General features: G+C 37.0%; 1 protein-coding gene across 6 annotated transcripts in view; it reads right to left on the minus strand.

Moving 5' to 3' along the window:
• Positions 1 to 18,561, minus strand: part of GPSM2 (G protein signaling modulator 2) — a 30,624-nt gene that overhangs the window by 3,660 nt on the left and 8,403 nt on the right. Inside the window, exons 2-13 of one of the 6 annotated variants that reach the window (XM_069789414.1) lie at positions 14,894 to 15,207; positions 13,054 to 13,171; positions 8,329 to 8,550; positions 7,124 to 7,259; positions 6,502 to 6,644; positions 5,828 to 5,951; positions 5,477 to 5,592; positions 4,274 to 4,429; positions 3,365 to 3,473; positions 2,816 to 2,945; positions 2,222 to 2,292; positions 13 to 189 (exon numbers count right to left, since the gene is read on the minus strand). In XM_069789414.1, coding sequence (XP_069645515.1) covers positions 13 to 189; positions 2,222 to 2,292; positions 2,816 to 2,945; positions 3,365 to 3,473; positions 4,274 to 4,429; positions 5,477 to 5,592; positions 5,828 to 5,951; positions 6,502 to 6,644; positions 7,124 to 7,259; positions 8,329 to 8,549 — 1,383 coding nt within the window. In that variant the 5' untranslated portion in view covers position 8,550; positions 13,054 to 13,171; positions 14,894 to 15,207. Of the gene's footprint in view, positions 1 to 12; positions 190 to 2,221; positions 2,293 to 2,815; positions 2,946 to 3,364; positions 3,474 to 4,273; positions 4,430 to 5,476; positions 5,593 to 5,827; positions 5,952 to 6,501; positions 6,645 to 7,123; positions 7,260 to 8,328; positions 8,551 to 10,211; positions 12,134 to 13,053; positions 13,172 to 14,893; positions 15,208 to 15,450; positions 15,693 to 18,561 lie in introns of those variants that run through there. The other 5 variants (XM_069789412.1, XM_069789413.1, XM_069789410.1 and 2 more) reach the window with 5 other exon arrangements.

Below are 18,561 nucleotides of genomic sequence, written 5' to 3' on the forward strand. Positions count from 1 at the left end.
CGCCAAACCTACCCTCTGAGAGTTTGGAAGTCGATGATCAATAGAATTACTGGCATCCTGCAAAACTTTGGAAGCGGTGCCATTTTTGTACTTTTTGCCTTTTAGTCGATTTACAAAATGCAGTTTTGCTGAAGGTTTGGCAACCAGTGGTTTCTGTTTAGCAAGAATCTCACTGTTCCAGTTCTGAACCTAAGAAAACAAGAGTCATGAAATTAAGCCTTCTTATTTTAATTACCCATGCTGTTACATCTTATTTGCTGCTGCTCTTCCTCACCAAATTGAAGCAGGTTTTACATTATTTAGTTTACCCAAGCATGAGGATGCGAAAACTTAAGTTTTGGTTCTATTACTTGACCTGTGATTATTGAGCTCTTGTTACTGTTACTGGTTAAGTCTTATAACTGAACTGTAGTGTGACACCTGGTTGATTAAAATGTGGTCAAATAGTATACTTAATCAAACACACTGAAGTTTTCCTTGCTGACTGAAGTGCAGGAAATGTAGTTAATGTGAATGCTAAAATGCAGGTGGCATTTTCTACCTGACATTCTTACAATTGGAAAGAAAAAAAAAATTAAAAATCCCTAGTTTTACAAAACATTAGAGCAAAACAAACCCTTATACAAATCCAGATACTCAACCAGCCTTCTATGAAGTCCTTGATACACACAAAATTCCCAGTAAAGATTGAAAAGGAAAAGGGAGAAGAATGCCAGCACAAGAGCAAACAGGAATAACCACCTCATTTCACTGAAAAACAGAATGGATAGCTTTATCAACCTGACAGATTTTCCCTAAATTTTCTTCTAAAACAAACAGAATTATCCACAAAATCGACAGCTTTATCTACAACTGACACACTCTTACAATAACTGAATCAAAACCCCTTTTTTTTGATTCAACATCAGAAATTGTAAACACAGTCACAAATCTTTCAGCAACACTGCCTACCCAAATGGATTGCCTTTTAAAAGCTTATTGAAGCTCAGCACACAGATTCCAACGCAGAGAAGATGGTGTCCTGTACAATGAAGCCATTAATACTAGTGTCAGACATTGTTCTGTATATCAAAGACATTTATGGAATGAATTTTCAGAATCTACTAAATGAGTATCTTGAAAAAAGCCCTTTATAAAAGCTAAGCTGCAATACTAGGTTAATACTTTATTAGAAAATCCACATGAAACATTTTAGCATATTTAGGGCACAGACTATCACAGGCTATGTATTTTGAAAGATACCGGAGGGGGGGGGAATATAGCTGATACTGGCCAAAAGCTTAGAGGTTCCCTGTAGAGAAATCATACACAAAGAGGCTCTTGAGCATCAGTGCTGACTTCAGCGGTACCAGCTGTCCAGATGTAAGCTTTGAGATTTAATTTCCTATTTGATAAACATGAGGGCAGGCTTTGCATCACTTGAAGAGATGGGAATTAGTTATCCCAGTATCTAAAACCACTGGGATACTAAGGGAAAAATAGCAATTTCAGTCTGCCACTGGAGTCATTTAGGTAGAACTGCCAGCCCACCATTTAAAGGCAGACAGAATATGAAGGAAATCTCTCAAAGATTGACACAAGGATTTCACTCAGTAACTCCCAGCCCCAAGGGATTTCTCTGAGCTTGGGGGGAGGTTACTTTACCTATCTGCGACTCAGTTCCAGCATTTCAGAAATAGCATCCTTACTTAAGATGTATGTTGAAACTCCTAATGGCTTGCAAGTTAGTTGAAATCCCAAAGTGAAAAACATGACATGTATTTTAAGTGCCTATAAAATGACTGTAACCAAATAAAAAATGTTCAGAACAGCTGAGCTAAAGCTTAGGAATTTACTCCAAACCACTTTCATGCTGCACCCTCAAACCACTTTTAAAGAGGAGATGAAAGGAATTCCTTTGATGCACACTACAGGACCCCATTCTTACTTGTGAGGGGAATAAAGCAAGCCTTCCACAAGCCATTACAGCCATTACATATGGAAGATGCTGACTGTTACCTACGCGACAAAAGTATTATTTGTTAGAATTGTTAGACCTGCTTTTACCTATGATCAACTACATTAAAAAAAAAAACGGGGATGCGATGACACCAACATTCTGCTGAGTTCTTTTAAAGTTGTTAGTATAATACTTCTGACTATTCATAACTATTGACGGTAAACCCTTAGAAACATCTCATTGCAATCTCACCAGCAGAACAGAAGGAAGGAAAGTGCCAACCTTTTCTGGTGTTAATTTCATAAGTTCCATGTTCTCCATACTGTGGCGGCGTCCTACTTTTGGTCTGGTACCTTCAAGAAAGAATCAGGTTCATCTTTTTATCATTAAGACTTATGGTGTCACCTTCAAAGCTGTGGCTGTACTCATCTAAGATCCCAGGTACAGCAATTCTGAGTTCCAAAACAGTGCAGGTAAATAGTATCAGCAGAGAATAAAAACCACTAGTAAAAGCAGCCTTCAAACCCACACCAATCTAAGCTATGTAAGTTGCTTTCATGGGACACAGAGAAGGACCATGGATCTTTGAACAGAGGAACATCAGATGAACTGGGTTCTACTGTAACCCCCAGTGTCGCTAAGATGGTAGGAAGAAAAAAAGGTGACATAATTTGGCAGCAAATAGATAAATGTCCCACGTTAAAAAAGTGCGGGGGCGGGGGGACAATTAGAAACATCATGTGAAGAAACTAAGCAGTAACCTGTGATTCACAATGTAAATCCTCCAGAAGAACCATCTGTAGTCAGAATACAATGCAAACAACAGATTCTTTCTGAAGTTCCCTGTTAGAAAGTATTGCAGAAATAGGCACATACCGTTCAGACTGTGATCTACCACATGGCTTTCTGACATCATGGAGTTGTTTGTGCTGTAGCTTAATCCAAGAACCATTTGAAGATCTGAGAGATTAAGTCTAGCAGTGAGTTCCCCACTTCTATCTCCTACCTGCAACCGAATAAAATAAGCAGTTCTAGTATTGTAACAAAGAATACACATGTTAATATAAAGCAAACCTTATCCCCTAGATTTCTACGGGAAAAAGGCTGGAAAAGTTTTTCTGGCTGGAAACAGAGAATCATCTTTTTAGTGAAGTACGTAACAACTAAACAGTACATAACAAAGCCTAAAGTAACCTCTGCTAGGCTACTAACTTGGATTCCATGCTGACATTACCAGAGGCGGCACAAGAACTAAGGACCTAGTTGCAGTGAGACATGGCTGAAATAATTTGAAGTCAGCTATCTCAGAAATCATTCAAAATCCATTCCATTATTCAAAATTCAATGTATGAACACACCTCCATAAAATCACTGTATAAGAGCAAAAACCAACCAGCCAACATATACAGAGTATGAAAATCATACCTCTCTTGAAATCTCCAAGTGCCTTTCTGCAAAATGCATAGCTTGGTCATGATTTCCCAGAGCAGTATATGCGTTCCCTAAACTCCAGCATGCTCTTCCTTCACCAATTCTGAAAAAAATAAACATTTTCAATTATACCTTTACTCACTGAACACTAGGGGTCAGGTTTTCATAATAGTGCCACAGTAAGATTGCTGCGCCGAGAAAAGTGAAGGCTATCATCAGAAACCATTCCAACACCAACACGTCAAGTATTGCATTTAAAGGAGTGTCAGCTGGGTATAACCCAGCACAAGCAAATTAATCAAAATTTTAATTTTTAAGCTCACAGCAAACATAAGTCACTCAGTTTTGCAAGCATGGAACATTTTATAACCTACTTTGCTTTTCATCAGATTGCATGCCTTATTCTTCATATATTCTGCTTATTGAGTTAGAAGTGCACTTAAAAGCTGTAAAAAATTGTAGTTGTACCCAATGTTCTAAAAAAGGCCTTAGAAATCATGATTATAAAATAAACATTACTAGCTATTGCATTACTCCTCTTTCCCCATCCCTTCCCATCTTAATCTGTGGAAAAGTAGGAGACATATTCTTGTGAAGGTATGCAAAATTATTATAATGAGGTCATGAAAAAGAGAGATCTGCTTTTCTTTTCCTTAATTTACAAAGATGCTGCTGACAGAAGAAGATGTTGAGACAGTAATTCACCAGTTCCTCTTTCATCTCGGACTCATTAGCTGCAGTACTTTGATGAGTAATTTTTTTCCCCTGTATGAAAACCAGAGCCCAGCATTGTAGGGAATTCACATTAATTCAGCTGTCACATACAGAACAACGACAGCAGTTAGAGGCAACAGGATTTGGTTTAAGTGTCATACATACATTAAACAATCTCTTAGGGCTTACTTATCGTTTAATTCCTGAGCAATCACAAGGTGTTTCAAATGATAATCAATTGCTTTTTCGTAGTCTTGAAGCAAGGTATATGTGTTCCCAAGGCTGTAGCAGGCCTGTGCTTCCACAGCTCTGTCTTTAAGCTGTCGAGCCAGCTGTAACGTCCTCCTGAAAGAAGGGGTTAGTCACCTCAAAAATCACTGTAAGGAAAAGTTTTTAAAAGTATACTTGCACAACTAAAAATCAGTTATACAAATTAAACAAATGAGGACACCGGGCTGGCAAATTAGCTGCTAATAAATTACTATCTTGTAAACTCTTACAAGATTTTAAGTGTCTGTCTTCCACTGCCCTCCACTGCAACCTGTTTCCATTTACTTTATTAGAGTGCAGACTGATCCCTCAAACAGCATCTTCTAATTTTAATTTATTGCTTCATCAATAATTTATAGCAGTTTTCCTGACAGGATGCCCTTGAAACAGTTTAGTACCAGCATTCCAATAAATACTGTATATTCTCCATCAACATGAGCAAGACAGAACTATAACCACCAAGCCAGCCTACCCCTGCTGGGTAAGAAGAATTTGAGTGCTACAAGGAATCTGCTCGGTACGGAGGCTTTTTTCCCCTTTTCAAAAAGAACGGGTAAGCTCTGAAATCCACATAAGATGCTAATAACATCCACACTGTATCTTTGCCGAGCTTGTATTTTCCCAAGTTACAGCAGCAACTGCTTAGTGGTGCAGAGATCAGGAAGAAAGTGTTGATTGAAAATACAGACTAAATATGTAAAATCATGTTGACGTGCACCACTTACCTCAGCTAGGGAGCGTACCCGAGACAGCTACCCATCTCAGGTCTATTAAAGTTATTCAGATCATTCCGGAACTTGCTAAGAGCTAAGACAGTAACGCTTGGTTCTAGAATAAAGGGGACTAAATGCCTATCAACAGAAAGATGTCTACAGCACTGTGAAGAATCTATTTAAAGTAACAAAAAAGTTAAAAAAATAAAGATTAATGCTGCCCCTCCCTTCAAAGAACCAGAACAGTTAAACAACTAGGGAAAAATGTTATTTTTGCTGAACAAATGCAGCTCTTTTCTAAGTATATGTTGGAGAGAGAACTATTCTACAGTGACCTAAAGTACCAAGCACAACAGAAGTAAACTGTACAAGAAGAGGTATAAATTATATTTCTAAACAGTCAACTAACTTGTAGTAATCAGAAGCGGTTTCAAATTCACCCAGGAATATGTAGGCATTTCCAAGGTTGCTGTATGCTCTTCTTTCCGCTGATCTATCGCCAAATTCTTTTGCAATTAGGAGACGCTTAAAAATGTGAAATAATTGCGTTATTTACTCAATTTTGCACTTCGTAACATACATTTGCATACAGAAATGCATACTCGTAGTTTTTCCACTGTGTGTCTGTATCTGTTCTTTAGGTCAACAATGTTTGAAAATGTGCCATTAAGATTTAAAACTTGCATTAAAAAGCTTGCAACAGGATCCAACACAATAGATGTACTTAAGAACAGAATTTCCTTACTAGCACGTGTTGTACCTGTTCATGGGCTAAAACTGCACTCCTGAAGTTGCCCAGAAGATAGTGTGTGTTTCCCAGATTTCCAAAGGCACGTCCCTGTGCTGCTCTATCATCCAGCTCTGTTACTATTGTCAGGTTTTCCCTGTTTGGGGGGAAGTGAGAAGGGGAAGAATAGTGACTTTTAAGAGTTCTTTTTCTCACGGTAATTTAAGTAATAATTTAAAAAAATACATCTTTCCATTTATATGAAGGAAAAGGTAGAGGTATGCTACTTTGGCCTATTTTTATGTCCTTTATGCAACCATAAATCTTCCACTGAGTAGGAAACACTTCCTGTGAGATACTGAACTTAACTGCATTCTTACTCAAACTGGTGTGCTCGCTTCTAGTTCCAGAGCTACATTATATACAAGTCTACTGAGGTCCTATTGTTGTCTGGGTCTGGTTTGAAGAGTACTACTGGATTGTAATGTAAGGGAAGGACTTACCAGGTAATAAGAGGTGCACTAAAAATGAGGACATAACAAAAAAATAGTGCACTCTCCAGTTTAAAAGGGAAAAAATTCAGAGGTACCACTGTTCTGAATAGAAGAGTGCCACAGGTTATTTCATGACACCACAAATCTCCCAGTGTTCTAACAAACTAGATAACCATATCCTCTCAATCCCCAACATTTAAAGCTACTACTTACTCATAATAATTTGCAGCTTTTTGTAAAGCATTTTTCACATCATCTGGAAGTTCCCCTGGATCATGAGTTCCAGCACTAGCTACATTTTTCCCTTTCGAGTGATACACATTTCCCAGATTATACAGTGCTCTTGCTTCTCCAACCTAAACCAAAAGTAAAATAAGGCATTAAAATTTTATGCTTCAAGTCTTGGGTCACAACAACTATTAGTACAATCCACAGATGGAAAAAAAGTTTGTTAACTAGCTGTCAACACATGCTCTGTCCATTCTGAACATGTTCTTATCACGTACCTTACTCCCACCCAGTCACATCCCTCCATCAAATTGTTTTGCATACTACTTCCTTTTAAGGTGCAAGATACATAATTCTTGAGGCCAATTATCACTGAAAATTAAATTTAAAAAAAACAAAACACAAAACACAGTAATATTTATTAATCTGGATCTGTAGTCTTCCAAGTTCAAACAACTATTTTACAACTAACAGATTCTTACTGTCTAGAAGAAATAATTGAATATTCAGTATTTACTTCCCTCTGAAAGGTGGCACACTCATTACCTATACAACAGGGTGCAGTAATGTGTATTAGTCTACTTCCAGATTCCTAAGCAATTCTTACCTTATCGTTAAGCTCTCTGGAAATATCCAGATGTCTTTGACAACAAACAATAGCTTCTTCAAAATTCCCAAGTACCTTTAAGGTGTTGCCCAGATTCCCACTAGCTTTAGCTTCTCCCAGTAGATCTCCAATTGTCCTAAAATTGCAGAAATAAAGTACCCAGTAAATAGTGTATAATTTGAAACCAAGCGGATGATCAATGTATGGCAGACAGAAGAATTTATGAAAAGATATTACAGCCATGTAAATATGTATGTATTCAGTTCATTGCATACCTAAAACGCACTCACATAAACATTGTTCAATCTGTGGTTACAGACGTTTAATTTTGTTGGTGCTGTTTGTGCAGCTGCTAGTATTCATGGTATTGATCACCTACTTAACATTAAAAAAAAAAAAGCACTTCTTTTAGGAAGAGAATAAAGAGAAAATTCTTAATGATTATGTAGAAAGCCAATCCCAGCATTAGAAAGAGACGTTTAACTGTTTCTGCAGTTTACTTGACTATCAGTCTTGTATGATTTACAAGACATACTGGTCTTACAGAAAACTCAGAGGTAATACTATATTTCTAGATTCTAAATGAGACTAAGGCAAAAGACTGCCGCCGAACCACTCAGACTGTGATACTTGGGGAATAACACAACAAAACAGAGTTGCCACAAGGTTACAGCACTTGAGCAGGTTAAAGGCAAGGGGAAGAACAGATTTGTGCCGAAACTGAGGTTAAGTACATTAGGTGCCTTTGTCTTTTATTTGATCTATACCAAATCATTAAAAGTCAGATGCATAAATAGGGTTTTTAGATTTCACAATATTATATTACAAGTTTTACACAGAGAAACATGAATGAGTTCTGTCTAGTAACCAAGACAGCCAGCTTAACATCCTGAGGAACCAGGAAGGCTGAGTTTTAGAAACAGGAAAGGATAAAGAAAGGGTGGATTTGAAGAAGCCGCTTAATTATGCACAAACCTGGTGAGGCCTCACTCAGTACCAGGATTATGGTGCTAGACTGAGTATTAGCTCCCAGGTTAAAGGGCAGTCAAGTTACCTGCCAGACCCCCTGGCCCTCTGCCACCACCACGTTCACTCGTTATCTGGTATTAGTAGCAGGGTTTGGTAGGAAAATGAACAGTCAACTGCTCATCTCTACAAGAACAGGATGAAATGGAGAACATGGTTAAAGAAAGACACAAGATTACCTTGCAAGAGTTAAATCGTGGTGGTGGTATTCCAAGGCCTTTGCATATTCATGCAAGTAGAAATAGGCATTGCCTAACTGGCTGTAAATAGCACTGAGTGTTTTTAAATCTTCAGTTCCAACCTGAACAGCTGCTTCAAAGAAAGATACACCAGCTCGGCAATCTCCTGCTTTACACAGGCGCTCACCTTCCAAAGCCAGCTCTAGGCAGGAAGCCTCCATCCTGCACAATTTAAGTAAAAAGAAAATGGTCACTCTAAATGTAGTACTTTGTCCAATAACCTGAGTTCTGAAGAGGTTATTTTACTCAGAGGGTCTCTATTAGTGTAGGACAGGTAGGCAGTCAGTACCACAGGACAAACAATGAACTTGGTACTATAATATCATAGAAACCAACGCTGAAATGGAAATTGCAACTTCAACAGTGATAAGCAAACATAACTTTAGAACAAATAGCTTCAACTTTTTTTTTCCTTCTTTCTTTTTAAGTCTCAGGGAGGAAATCGAAACACTGCTCTGTCCATATATAGCACCTGTATGATTCAAAAATGCAGTTTTCACCATCTAGATAATTTCAGAAAAGTGACCTAAAAAACCAAGCTATTCTTGGAAAATACTGATTTTGACAAACATAAGCACTTTTATTTTTAGATTGATACCATAGTTACCTGAAAAATGTCTTATGGAAAAAAAAATATTAAAATTGAAATATTCCTGTATATCAAAGACCATGACTATTTTTCCCAAAGTTGTTTCCTATGTAATTCAAAACTCCTTGCCACTTCACCATTTCCTATAGTGGCACTGCTATGAAAATTCTCAGAGTGTAAAGAAAAAAGATCTAGGTTGAATTAACAACAAAACATATGTCAATTCGAGTTACTTAACTGCCATTGTTCCAGACATCACTGGAATATTTTTGATCATCATGAGCAACTAATTGTGTAATTATACAGGTACAAAATACTGCAAGCAGTAAAGAAGATACTCATGAATGAATTTATAGCAGAATTTGCAGATTACATTTTTAACAATGAACAAAGAAGGTGTTAGAGAACTGCAGCTGCCAAAAAACATTCATATGTATTTTTGCTACTGTGAATTCATGTGTACAAAAGGTAACATTTCAGTAAGTGTTAACAATTACATACAAACTTTTCCTACTTTCCAGTTCTGAGATGCAAGGGGGGGGGGGGGGGGGGAGAGGAGGATGAGAAGGAAGACTTCAGGGTCTTGATTTTCAAGCATTATAGTTCTCTAGCTTTTTCAAGATACATGCATTTTAAAAAGCTCGCAAAAACACCATCATTCTACTTTTAAAAGATTTTTCAGAAAGAAAACTCAGTAAGAGACATTCTGTGTTTAAAAACTGTGTGTTAATATTGTCAAAAAGTAGACATCAACTTCGTAGATTTGTATACTGTTTTAAATTTTTCTTAAAGATGGATTACACAGAAAGTATAAGGGCTTGCACTCCAAAACAGAACACTATGCAATTAAAGATATCCTTGTTATGTCATCATTCACCCAGTTGTAAGAATAAACCATTTAGAATTCTATTCCTAAAAGCATTTTCCCTTCATATGCACAGATCAGTAATAGCAACAATCAAATGTTTGCTGTTCCAAAACTGTTCCAAAAGTTACTCTAATGGCAACACCAAAGACAGCTGCTTTGGCAAGACACAGTGATGAAGTATTTAACATACCTGCAATGTTTACATTTCTTTATTTTTCTAAAATAGGAAAAAAATAGGTTATACAACATTCTACTCAAATCTGAGCAACAAGGAAATATTTTTGAAAAAATCCACTGACTTTTGAGAGAACTAGAAGAATTTGGATCATACGTAAAATAAGCTACCAACACAAAATAGTACCATACCTGCTGGTCTTCAACATTCCACAACTTAAGCACAACGAGATGACAGACATATTCAACTTTTGCAATTAAAAATACTGTATGCTTGGTAGTTGGTAAAGATGCAGACAGCAAACAATAACTCAGGCATGAAGTTCCCAGGCCCAACTTCTCACATTGGATATCCATAACACATGCAGTATTTTTAGGTTTGGAAACTCTTCTCAGAGAAGTTAAAGCATTCCTATTTGCTAGAACACACAACCTGGTTTTTGTTACATTGTGCATGTGTTGAATGTAAGACAGAAAAAGGCAGAAATGATTAAGTACACTTAAGTACAGGCAGAAATGATTACACCATCAGCAACTGAAGGTTTAAGACTTAAAACACTTCATTGGGTAATCTTAATCCTATCCAAAGAGGTTCTCTCCGGGCACCTCATGTTAACTGACATGTCCAATTAAAATGATGGCTAGAAAATATGGTGCTCCTTAGTGTGAAAATTTAGACCATGACACAATCACATTCATTTTTTTAGATTTTTAGCCTGAACAGCTAAAAAGGGTAGAGCTTTCAGCAAAATGGGTATGCGAGATAATAGTCAAAATGCTGTACTAGACTCCAGTTCTGTAAGTGAATTTATCCCATTAAAAAAAAAAAAGTTTTGATTTGCAACTGTGATGCGTCAGCCACCTAATCAATGAAGAAAAGGCACAGCTTAAAAAGGTACAAAGACAGTATCAGAGAATGCTATGGACCAGTAATTTTCCTGATATACTGCATTCAATTAATTTCACACTACACCAAAGACTGCCAAATGCCAAGGCAGTGTTACCATTTCATCAAGAAACTTGAAATATAATCTTTTGCCTTTGCAACTCAGACTTAACATAACTTATAAAAATGAAAGATCTGGGTTTTTTCATACAGAACATAACTAACTATGAAGCTAAGGCTTATACCCAGGCTGATGAAAATCAGATATTAGAGTGTTTCAATTCAACCAGAATTACAGGAAGTGAGTGGGAATGGGAATTAGTATTTGTTTGAGTAAAAAAGAAACCAGAATTGAATACTACTCTTGAGAGCAACTCTAGAAAAGTTGTGTTAACAGGTTGCTAGAATTTGTGCAGCAAATTAAAGCTGTAATTCCATTGGGATCCTTTCTTACTGAACTTCCACAATTTCAAAGTCTAAATAAGTTATAAAAAAAGAACAGAGAAAATGAAATATTTATTTCCACAGTTGCTGTACCCAATGTTAATATTTTATTCACGTTATATAAGAGCTATGAAATCATTCAGTGATTTTAAAAGTTTGCTAGGCTTATCCATCAAGTACCAAAACTGGACTCAGAAGAGGTGTGGGTTTGGTTTGGGTTTTTTTCCTCCATTATTTAAAGGACTGTTATGAAAATTAACACAACTTTAAAAAAAAAAATTTTACATAGGTATTCTCCAGTCAAAAAGCTATCACCTCCTGGGAATGTTCTCAGAGGCTGTTTTAACTGTCACTACTAATGGTTAAATAGGATGTCAGCAGACTAGACACGGCTAGGTTATCAATGTTTTAGGAAGTCATTAAATAGTTACAAGGACAATATGAAATTACTTGCTCTGTTCCCAGAGCTGAACTGAATTACTTATTTAGTCAACACCCAATGCCTAAACAAAAGACACATTGAATCTGCAGAGATGAGAAGAGAACAAGGCCCATTCATCTGTGTACTTATAATGAAATTCTGTTCCTGCTAAACAGGATAATGTTCCAGATATTACTGTGGAAATACTCATACAGGGCTTCATTTTGTTATTCTGTTTATAGTTGCCTGGACCTGTTCTCTGAAAGGCTGGCATCTCCTGAATAATTTCTCATTTGTAAAACTACCTCATCCTTATCTGTCCCTCTAAGCTTTTCATCTGGCCTGGCTCCCTTTTTGTTTTTTTCCTTTTCTTTTCTTTTTTTTTTCCTGCTTTTCTCCCCCCCTCCCCCCTTGTTCTTCTCTGACCTTCTTCACATTCTGTTTTGAACCTTGATACTTGTAAGAATATAAACCCTATGCATATACCTACACCCTAGCCTCCTTGGTTTTTTCGCCCTTTTTGGAGTCTCCCTTCCTTCAGCTGTTCTCATCTTACAATAAAAAAACTGGTGACAAATAAGGCAATAGAAGAAGGCAAGAAGACTCATTGATTACTACAATCTCTAAACACAATTAATTTATCTTTACTCCATTCAATTCCCACCAGGGGGACTTTTTGCTATTGAGGGGGAATGGAGCTGCCATGTAATTTGCCATGAAACATGTCGATCCACAATACCAAACCTAGACACAAAACAAAAAAAAACCCTATTATATCTCTAATTCAGATGCATAAAATTACTAATGCCACAGCTTCCTATAATAAAGATCACATACTATTGCCAACTCCTGCCCTTATTCTTGGTTTCTGTACGTACTGCAGAAGCACACCACACTGACCACTCCAAACAACTACACCTCCACTGCAACACTGTGTTTAGTCAAACTAAGTTTCATCATAAACTTAGAAACAAAACAACACACACATACACAGGAAGGAACCACACACCTGAATTTGGGGTTCTTTTGTTCCAGTCAAGATAAAAGCAGTTACAAGGTTTTGGTATTTAGCAGGCCAAGACAAGCGAGTTCTGCAAATATTTACTCTATAGATCACTTATTAGTCCCATTTATTAACTTCAGCATTTTATTTTCAGTCACTAAACAACATAAGAATAAAAAATAGTTTCCTTCCACCAGTTTAAGTATTTTTATAGCTGCTAAAGTGATACTGGCCAAGTACAGTGGGGAGAAAGAAACAGCTTGCACAGTAAGAAACAGACCTTTCCTTAAGAGTAAAGCCTTTCCTTAGGAGTGGGCCACCAGCTTCTTTTTAAAGTCAGTTCTATTGGAGTACCAGAAGAAAGGAAAAAGCAGAGCCAAATAAGCCTCAGACAATACCTGTAGATAAGAAATTTTTAAAACTGATAAATAACACCACCACCCCCAGTAATTTAGGATCTATTCTTTCCTGCATGAGATCTTAAACTACAACCAAATAAAATCTTTCCATATTATAGCTATTAAATTATCAATAAATTCCAGTTCAATAGACTGAATTAATTTGCAGTTTCTCTAAGCTTTAGAAAAGTTTAATATTTAAAACAAAAAAAAGTATTACGCCTTGATGTTTTTTTAAATGTTCATCAGATTACAGTTCTTACAGAAAGGTTTAATAAGGCCATTAATATTTTTATTGTTAATCAGTATCATTCAAGCCTGTACTGAAATACAGCACAAAGTAGTAAGACATTTTACCCTGACTGTGCTTGCCAATTTTTTTGAAGTTATTTTTGGCTTGTCAATTTAAACGAGACAATTGGCTGTGCCACTTTCTTCATCCATTTACTTCTATAATAGTACCCTGAACAGCTCCTGCTGTTATTAGAGTGAGCAAGGATCTTCTATAGTTGTCTGGGGAGGACCAAGAGCATCAGTAACAGCATGGGTAAACATGTTAGAGGAATGCTGGGAGTTAGATACATTCAGGAAACAGCACAGAAGAAATATGCTCACACACTTAGAGATTCCTGCTGTCAAAGACACCATATAAAGATTTTAGCAAATTAAAGAGAGCAGAGAGTAAATTACAGTTTATTTGCTAATTTTCTCCTTACTGTCCATGAAAAAGTTCCTCCTGCTGACTGCACTGCTAAACAGAACTAACACCGTACTTCCATGAAAGGGAAGACCAATCTAACAGCAATCCATCACGGTCAGAACATTTTCAGAATTAATTTTAAGCCATAGCATGTGCTGTCTTACAAATAGGGGTAGTGCTTTATTCCTGTTAGCTAGCATGGCAAAATCCTCCAAAGCAAGGATGACTAGGGGAGAGGGTGGGGGGAGCACACAAGAAGAATCACCCTTTTGATCTGTTTTTAAAACAATCATTCCAGTGTCCCTTCCTATTGAGTGAGCTGCAAGATTCACGCTTCCAAACACCAGCCATCCAAATACATGCACTACATAATGCTCCTGTTGTTCCGGTTCTTCAGAGCGAGTCTGCAACGCTAACATGTTGTCCCATGTCTGTAAAGGGGATTCCAGAAGAAAAATTATAAAAGCTCTCCGAAGTGAAATCACATATCCTCTTGACTTGCAATAACAGTACTTTTTTAGTCCACGGTATCAAAGCAGTTTATCTATCAATCAAATCTCTTTATTTTAAGCAAGGAAAACACTGCTCTAGGTGACAGCACACCTATGCATTCATCATTCATAGAAGCAACAGTGGACAAGTACAGAGAACTTTAGCAGACAAAACTCAACAATTTCCATATGCAGTCCAAAAGTTAAAAGAAGAGAGAGAGCAGGTATTAACCATGCAGGGATCATACCTTGTATCATTCTATCAGAAATACAAAGCAATACAGGCAATCACATACTATTCTGCAATGGCACACAGTTCCAATACTATACAATCATGTAATTATACTAATACAACCTACTATATAGCAAAAGTGAATTTTCATAGTTCAAAAATTGAGAAAAGAAAAAAGTTATTTTAGCTTTCAGTTTCAGTAACACTAATAACAGAGATACCAAACTATTTGTTGCAACTTGTTTAGTTTTCTATTATTAAGAGCATTTATTCATCCATACTAAAATGAATAGTCTTACCTGTATCGCACATGAAAGGAACGATCTTCACGCATGCTTATCAAAACATTACTTTCCTCCATTGAGTTGCATTATCAGTAGAGAAAATAATACTGTTCTGTAGTAGGGTAAGTACTTTACTATGGAGAGTTGTTGTCAGAACACCATTCCAGTTAGTATATTAATAAGTTGGAGTAAAGATATCCTAAGCTCCTGTTGAAAAACTCTTCTTTATTACTAAGGTAAGGAGGTCACTGTCAGACACATCTTAAACCTTCAGAAACATGTTCAAGTTCTTTCATCTGTGGCCCTTTAAGCTCCATTCAGCTGCATTTCTGCAAATGGAACACAAAATGCTTGGCTTGAAGTCTCATAGTCAGTTAATAACTCATAACCATTTGCAGCTGATGTAAAAGCATAACACTACTCCTACCAAGCAGGAAGCATCATTGAAGAACTTAAAAGCCAGAGCCAAAGCCTACTACATACATATGGCAATTTCTGTAGGCAAGCAAGAAAGCAAAGAAGGTTTAACAAAAACCAACAGTCTTTTCTGTTGGAAGCTTTGAGTAATTTACCCTTGTTAGTATTCTTTGGCCTCATGAAGTTCCAAACAAAAAGCTTAAAGGATGAAAGCTACAGAATAAAAGGCATAATATGAAACAAGCTCACAAACTGCTTTACACAAACAGTACTGCTGAAACCCTGATAGTTAGCTGAAGTCCCACGGTAGCCAGAACTGGCTGGCACAATCCCATCTGGAGGTCATCTGTTGTGGAGATCATCCCACCTGGAACACTGTAAGCACAGAAGCCAGCAGAGGTTTAAAGTCCATTCTCCTTTCCCCTCCCTGCTTCCAAAAGAAAAGGGGGGAGATATGGGAGTTTGGTTTTTGTTTTGTTTTTTTTTATTTTACACTGGCTTCACATTCCACAATGCTGCAGCACTGTCATACGAGCTCCAAACCCTGCTTCAAAAGGAGTGCAGCAGCCAGCACTTCAACATGAGATATGTTTAGGCTGGCACGGAAAAGATTAGCAGAAAAGAAACTCTGTATTCAAAAGTTCACCCACTTTTAAGCATATTTTTAGTAGAGGAGTTGCCATATTTATTGCTCAGTACTAATATTACCTTCCTTTACAAGTAAACATATAGTTGTGCAATTCACAGATGCATATTTCACCAACAGACTGCAGAGATGTCAAAAGACAAGAACAGAGCTCAGATTTAAAGCTGACACCAGAAAAAAATGCAACCCTCTATTTTTAATTGTCGATGTAGGCCATGCCTTTTCCTCTCATTAGTTTTATCAAGTACCAGGTGTGAAGATTCATGCTTCCCATCATACTCTACCTTGACAGCACCCCTCAAACAGACCATCCACATTCTTCCAGTTAAACAACTATTTTGCCCTTCCATGCTCATCATTAGAATTATTTGGCATCAACAAGTGGGTGTGGGTATATTTTTGCAATTACAAAGTGTGACACATACAGTTCACAATACCATTGCAACCCACATACTGGGAAGACTGTGTTACAGGTATTTACTCTCTGGAAGTTTGTCCGAACCTCAAATCAGATAACTCATACAAGCAAATAGCTGTAAGCTACCCAGTCTACAGCAATCACCCATGAGCCTTCCTGCTGCTCAGCAAATGCAAGGGCACTGAAAGTTCTCTTCCATAGATGGATACACTCATGCAAATTGCTACATGCCACAAACTATAAAATGTGTGCTTTGGCAACTGCCATGGATCATGAAATAATGACTGTGGTAATTTGTTTGTGTATTTATATTGTAATTAACTGAATAATTTGGTTTAAGAAGCTTTTTCAAAAATAAAAAGCCAAATTTAATTTTAAAAAGTTACATTTTAAAGTACATCAGAATGACTGCATTTACTTAAATATCAGTTATTTTTAGCAGTATGTTTCACATCAGCTGTTTATAACTTCATTTTACCTGGGCTACGCTTCTGTCCTCATACTCAACCTCATCCTCTGATTGATGCCACCATCTCCCACCAGCTGGAACCACTGCTCCTGCGTTCTTCCCTCCTTACTGGCCACATGGTACATTCCTGCTCTTGGGAGGGTGATACAGACACACCCTAGTTGGCCAACACATCATGATCAGAGAGCCAACAAAAATTACTGGGTCTGGTCTTCATACCTCGCTTCCTTCACCCATAACTCATTAGGATGTCAAGTTATGCCTTCAGCCATGCCAACATGTAATCAGTAAGCAAACTTAAAGCGTATTAGAGTGGTGAATTCAAAATTCAGAAGGTGGAAATCAATGAACTCTTCCACAGACAGTATCTCTCAGGCGTAAACTGGCCTTGGGAGGATTACGTAATAGCAAACTAAGCCTTGCTCTTTCACTTGATGCACCTTAACTATTCAGAATCTCTCTGTGTAACCAAGCCTTTCCTGAGCTGGTGATCAACATGAAATGGACTGAGAGGACACAAGTACTTCAGCAGAAAAGTCTAATGAATTAACAGAAATCAGAAGTTCTACTCTTATTGGCATATCTAACAGTGAAATGGGCTTTCTCCTAAACTTATATTTTTAATTAAAACTTCATGTAGCACGAAAAAAGCATTTAGTGCTTACGAGGAAAAAAATCTTTATTAATGCAAAGCAGCTGCTTTAAATTTATTCACTCTACACCTCTAAACAATGCAAAATCCATATTCATGTTAAAGAGCTGCCTTTCAGGAAAGCATAAATAGAAAATTGAAGTTGCATACACAGCCTTAAAACGCACAATTTTACTATTCCTACTATCAAATCAGGAAGTGCCAGCTTTTTTGTAATTTCAAAGTAGTAGAAAAAATGATACAGAAAAAGATTGCGCCTCCTTCAGAAGTGGAAAATTAAACTGGTGTTACTAATTACACAGTAGTATGATACCAAAACCAACACTCCCCAAAATCAATAAAGCAAGGCAGAGGTTAGGCAATCAAATGCAGCAGCCAGTTTATACACCACAATAGACAAAACACTTTATCAGCTCTGTATTAGGAGAAAATGGTGAGCCATAGTTAGGGCTATCCACCCTGTCTATAAACAGCTAAAGGATCTTCAATTAAACCATCAGTAAAAAGCTAACTTTGTCTCAATTCAATGCTTTATCGAAAAAATGCACTTACCGCTGTCAAAAAGTCACTTTTCATTCTTTTCTATTAAATCCCAGATTTATATAGAAGCTATATAGATACAGAAGCCTGGGGTTTGCATGGCATGAGGTTTTAAGACTGAATTCCTTACTAAATTCTATTAAACTACTTTTAACTTGATTCTCTGAAGCTGCATAAAATCTATTAAGTTAATTTCTATAAATTTTACAATGAAACAAACAAAAAATCATGGTAAAATACTAATGTTACATACTGAAAGGAATCCCACACAATGCTTTAAGAAGTTAAACCTCGTCACACTTGCACTTAATCAAAAAGCGCAAAAAGTGCAGAAAAAGGGAACCAAGGCCTAATGGCCAATATCCAAAGAAAGTACATCTCAACCTTCCATTAACATCACTGAACTGAATCAGTGATATATATGCTAAGACTTGAATGAGGCTAACTGACTCTCAAGAAAAATTATGGAAGAAACCAAGACTCCCCCATCTTCAATCCTCATCAGTATATTTCAAGTCCCTGACATCAATGAAACAATAGC

This window comes from Haliaeetus albicilla, chromosome 8 (genome assembly GCF_947461875.1).
Source record: "Haliaeetus albicilla chromosome 8, bHalAlb1.1, whole genome shotgun sequence".
NCBI classification, from domain to species: Eukaryota; Metazoa; Chordata; class Aves; order Accipitriformes; family Accipitridae; genus Haliaeetus; species Haliaeetus albicilla.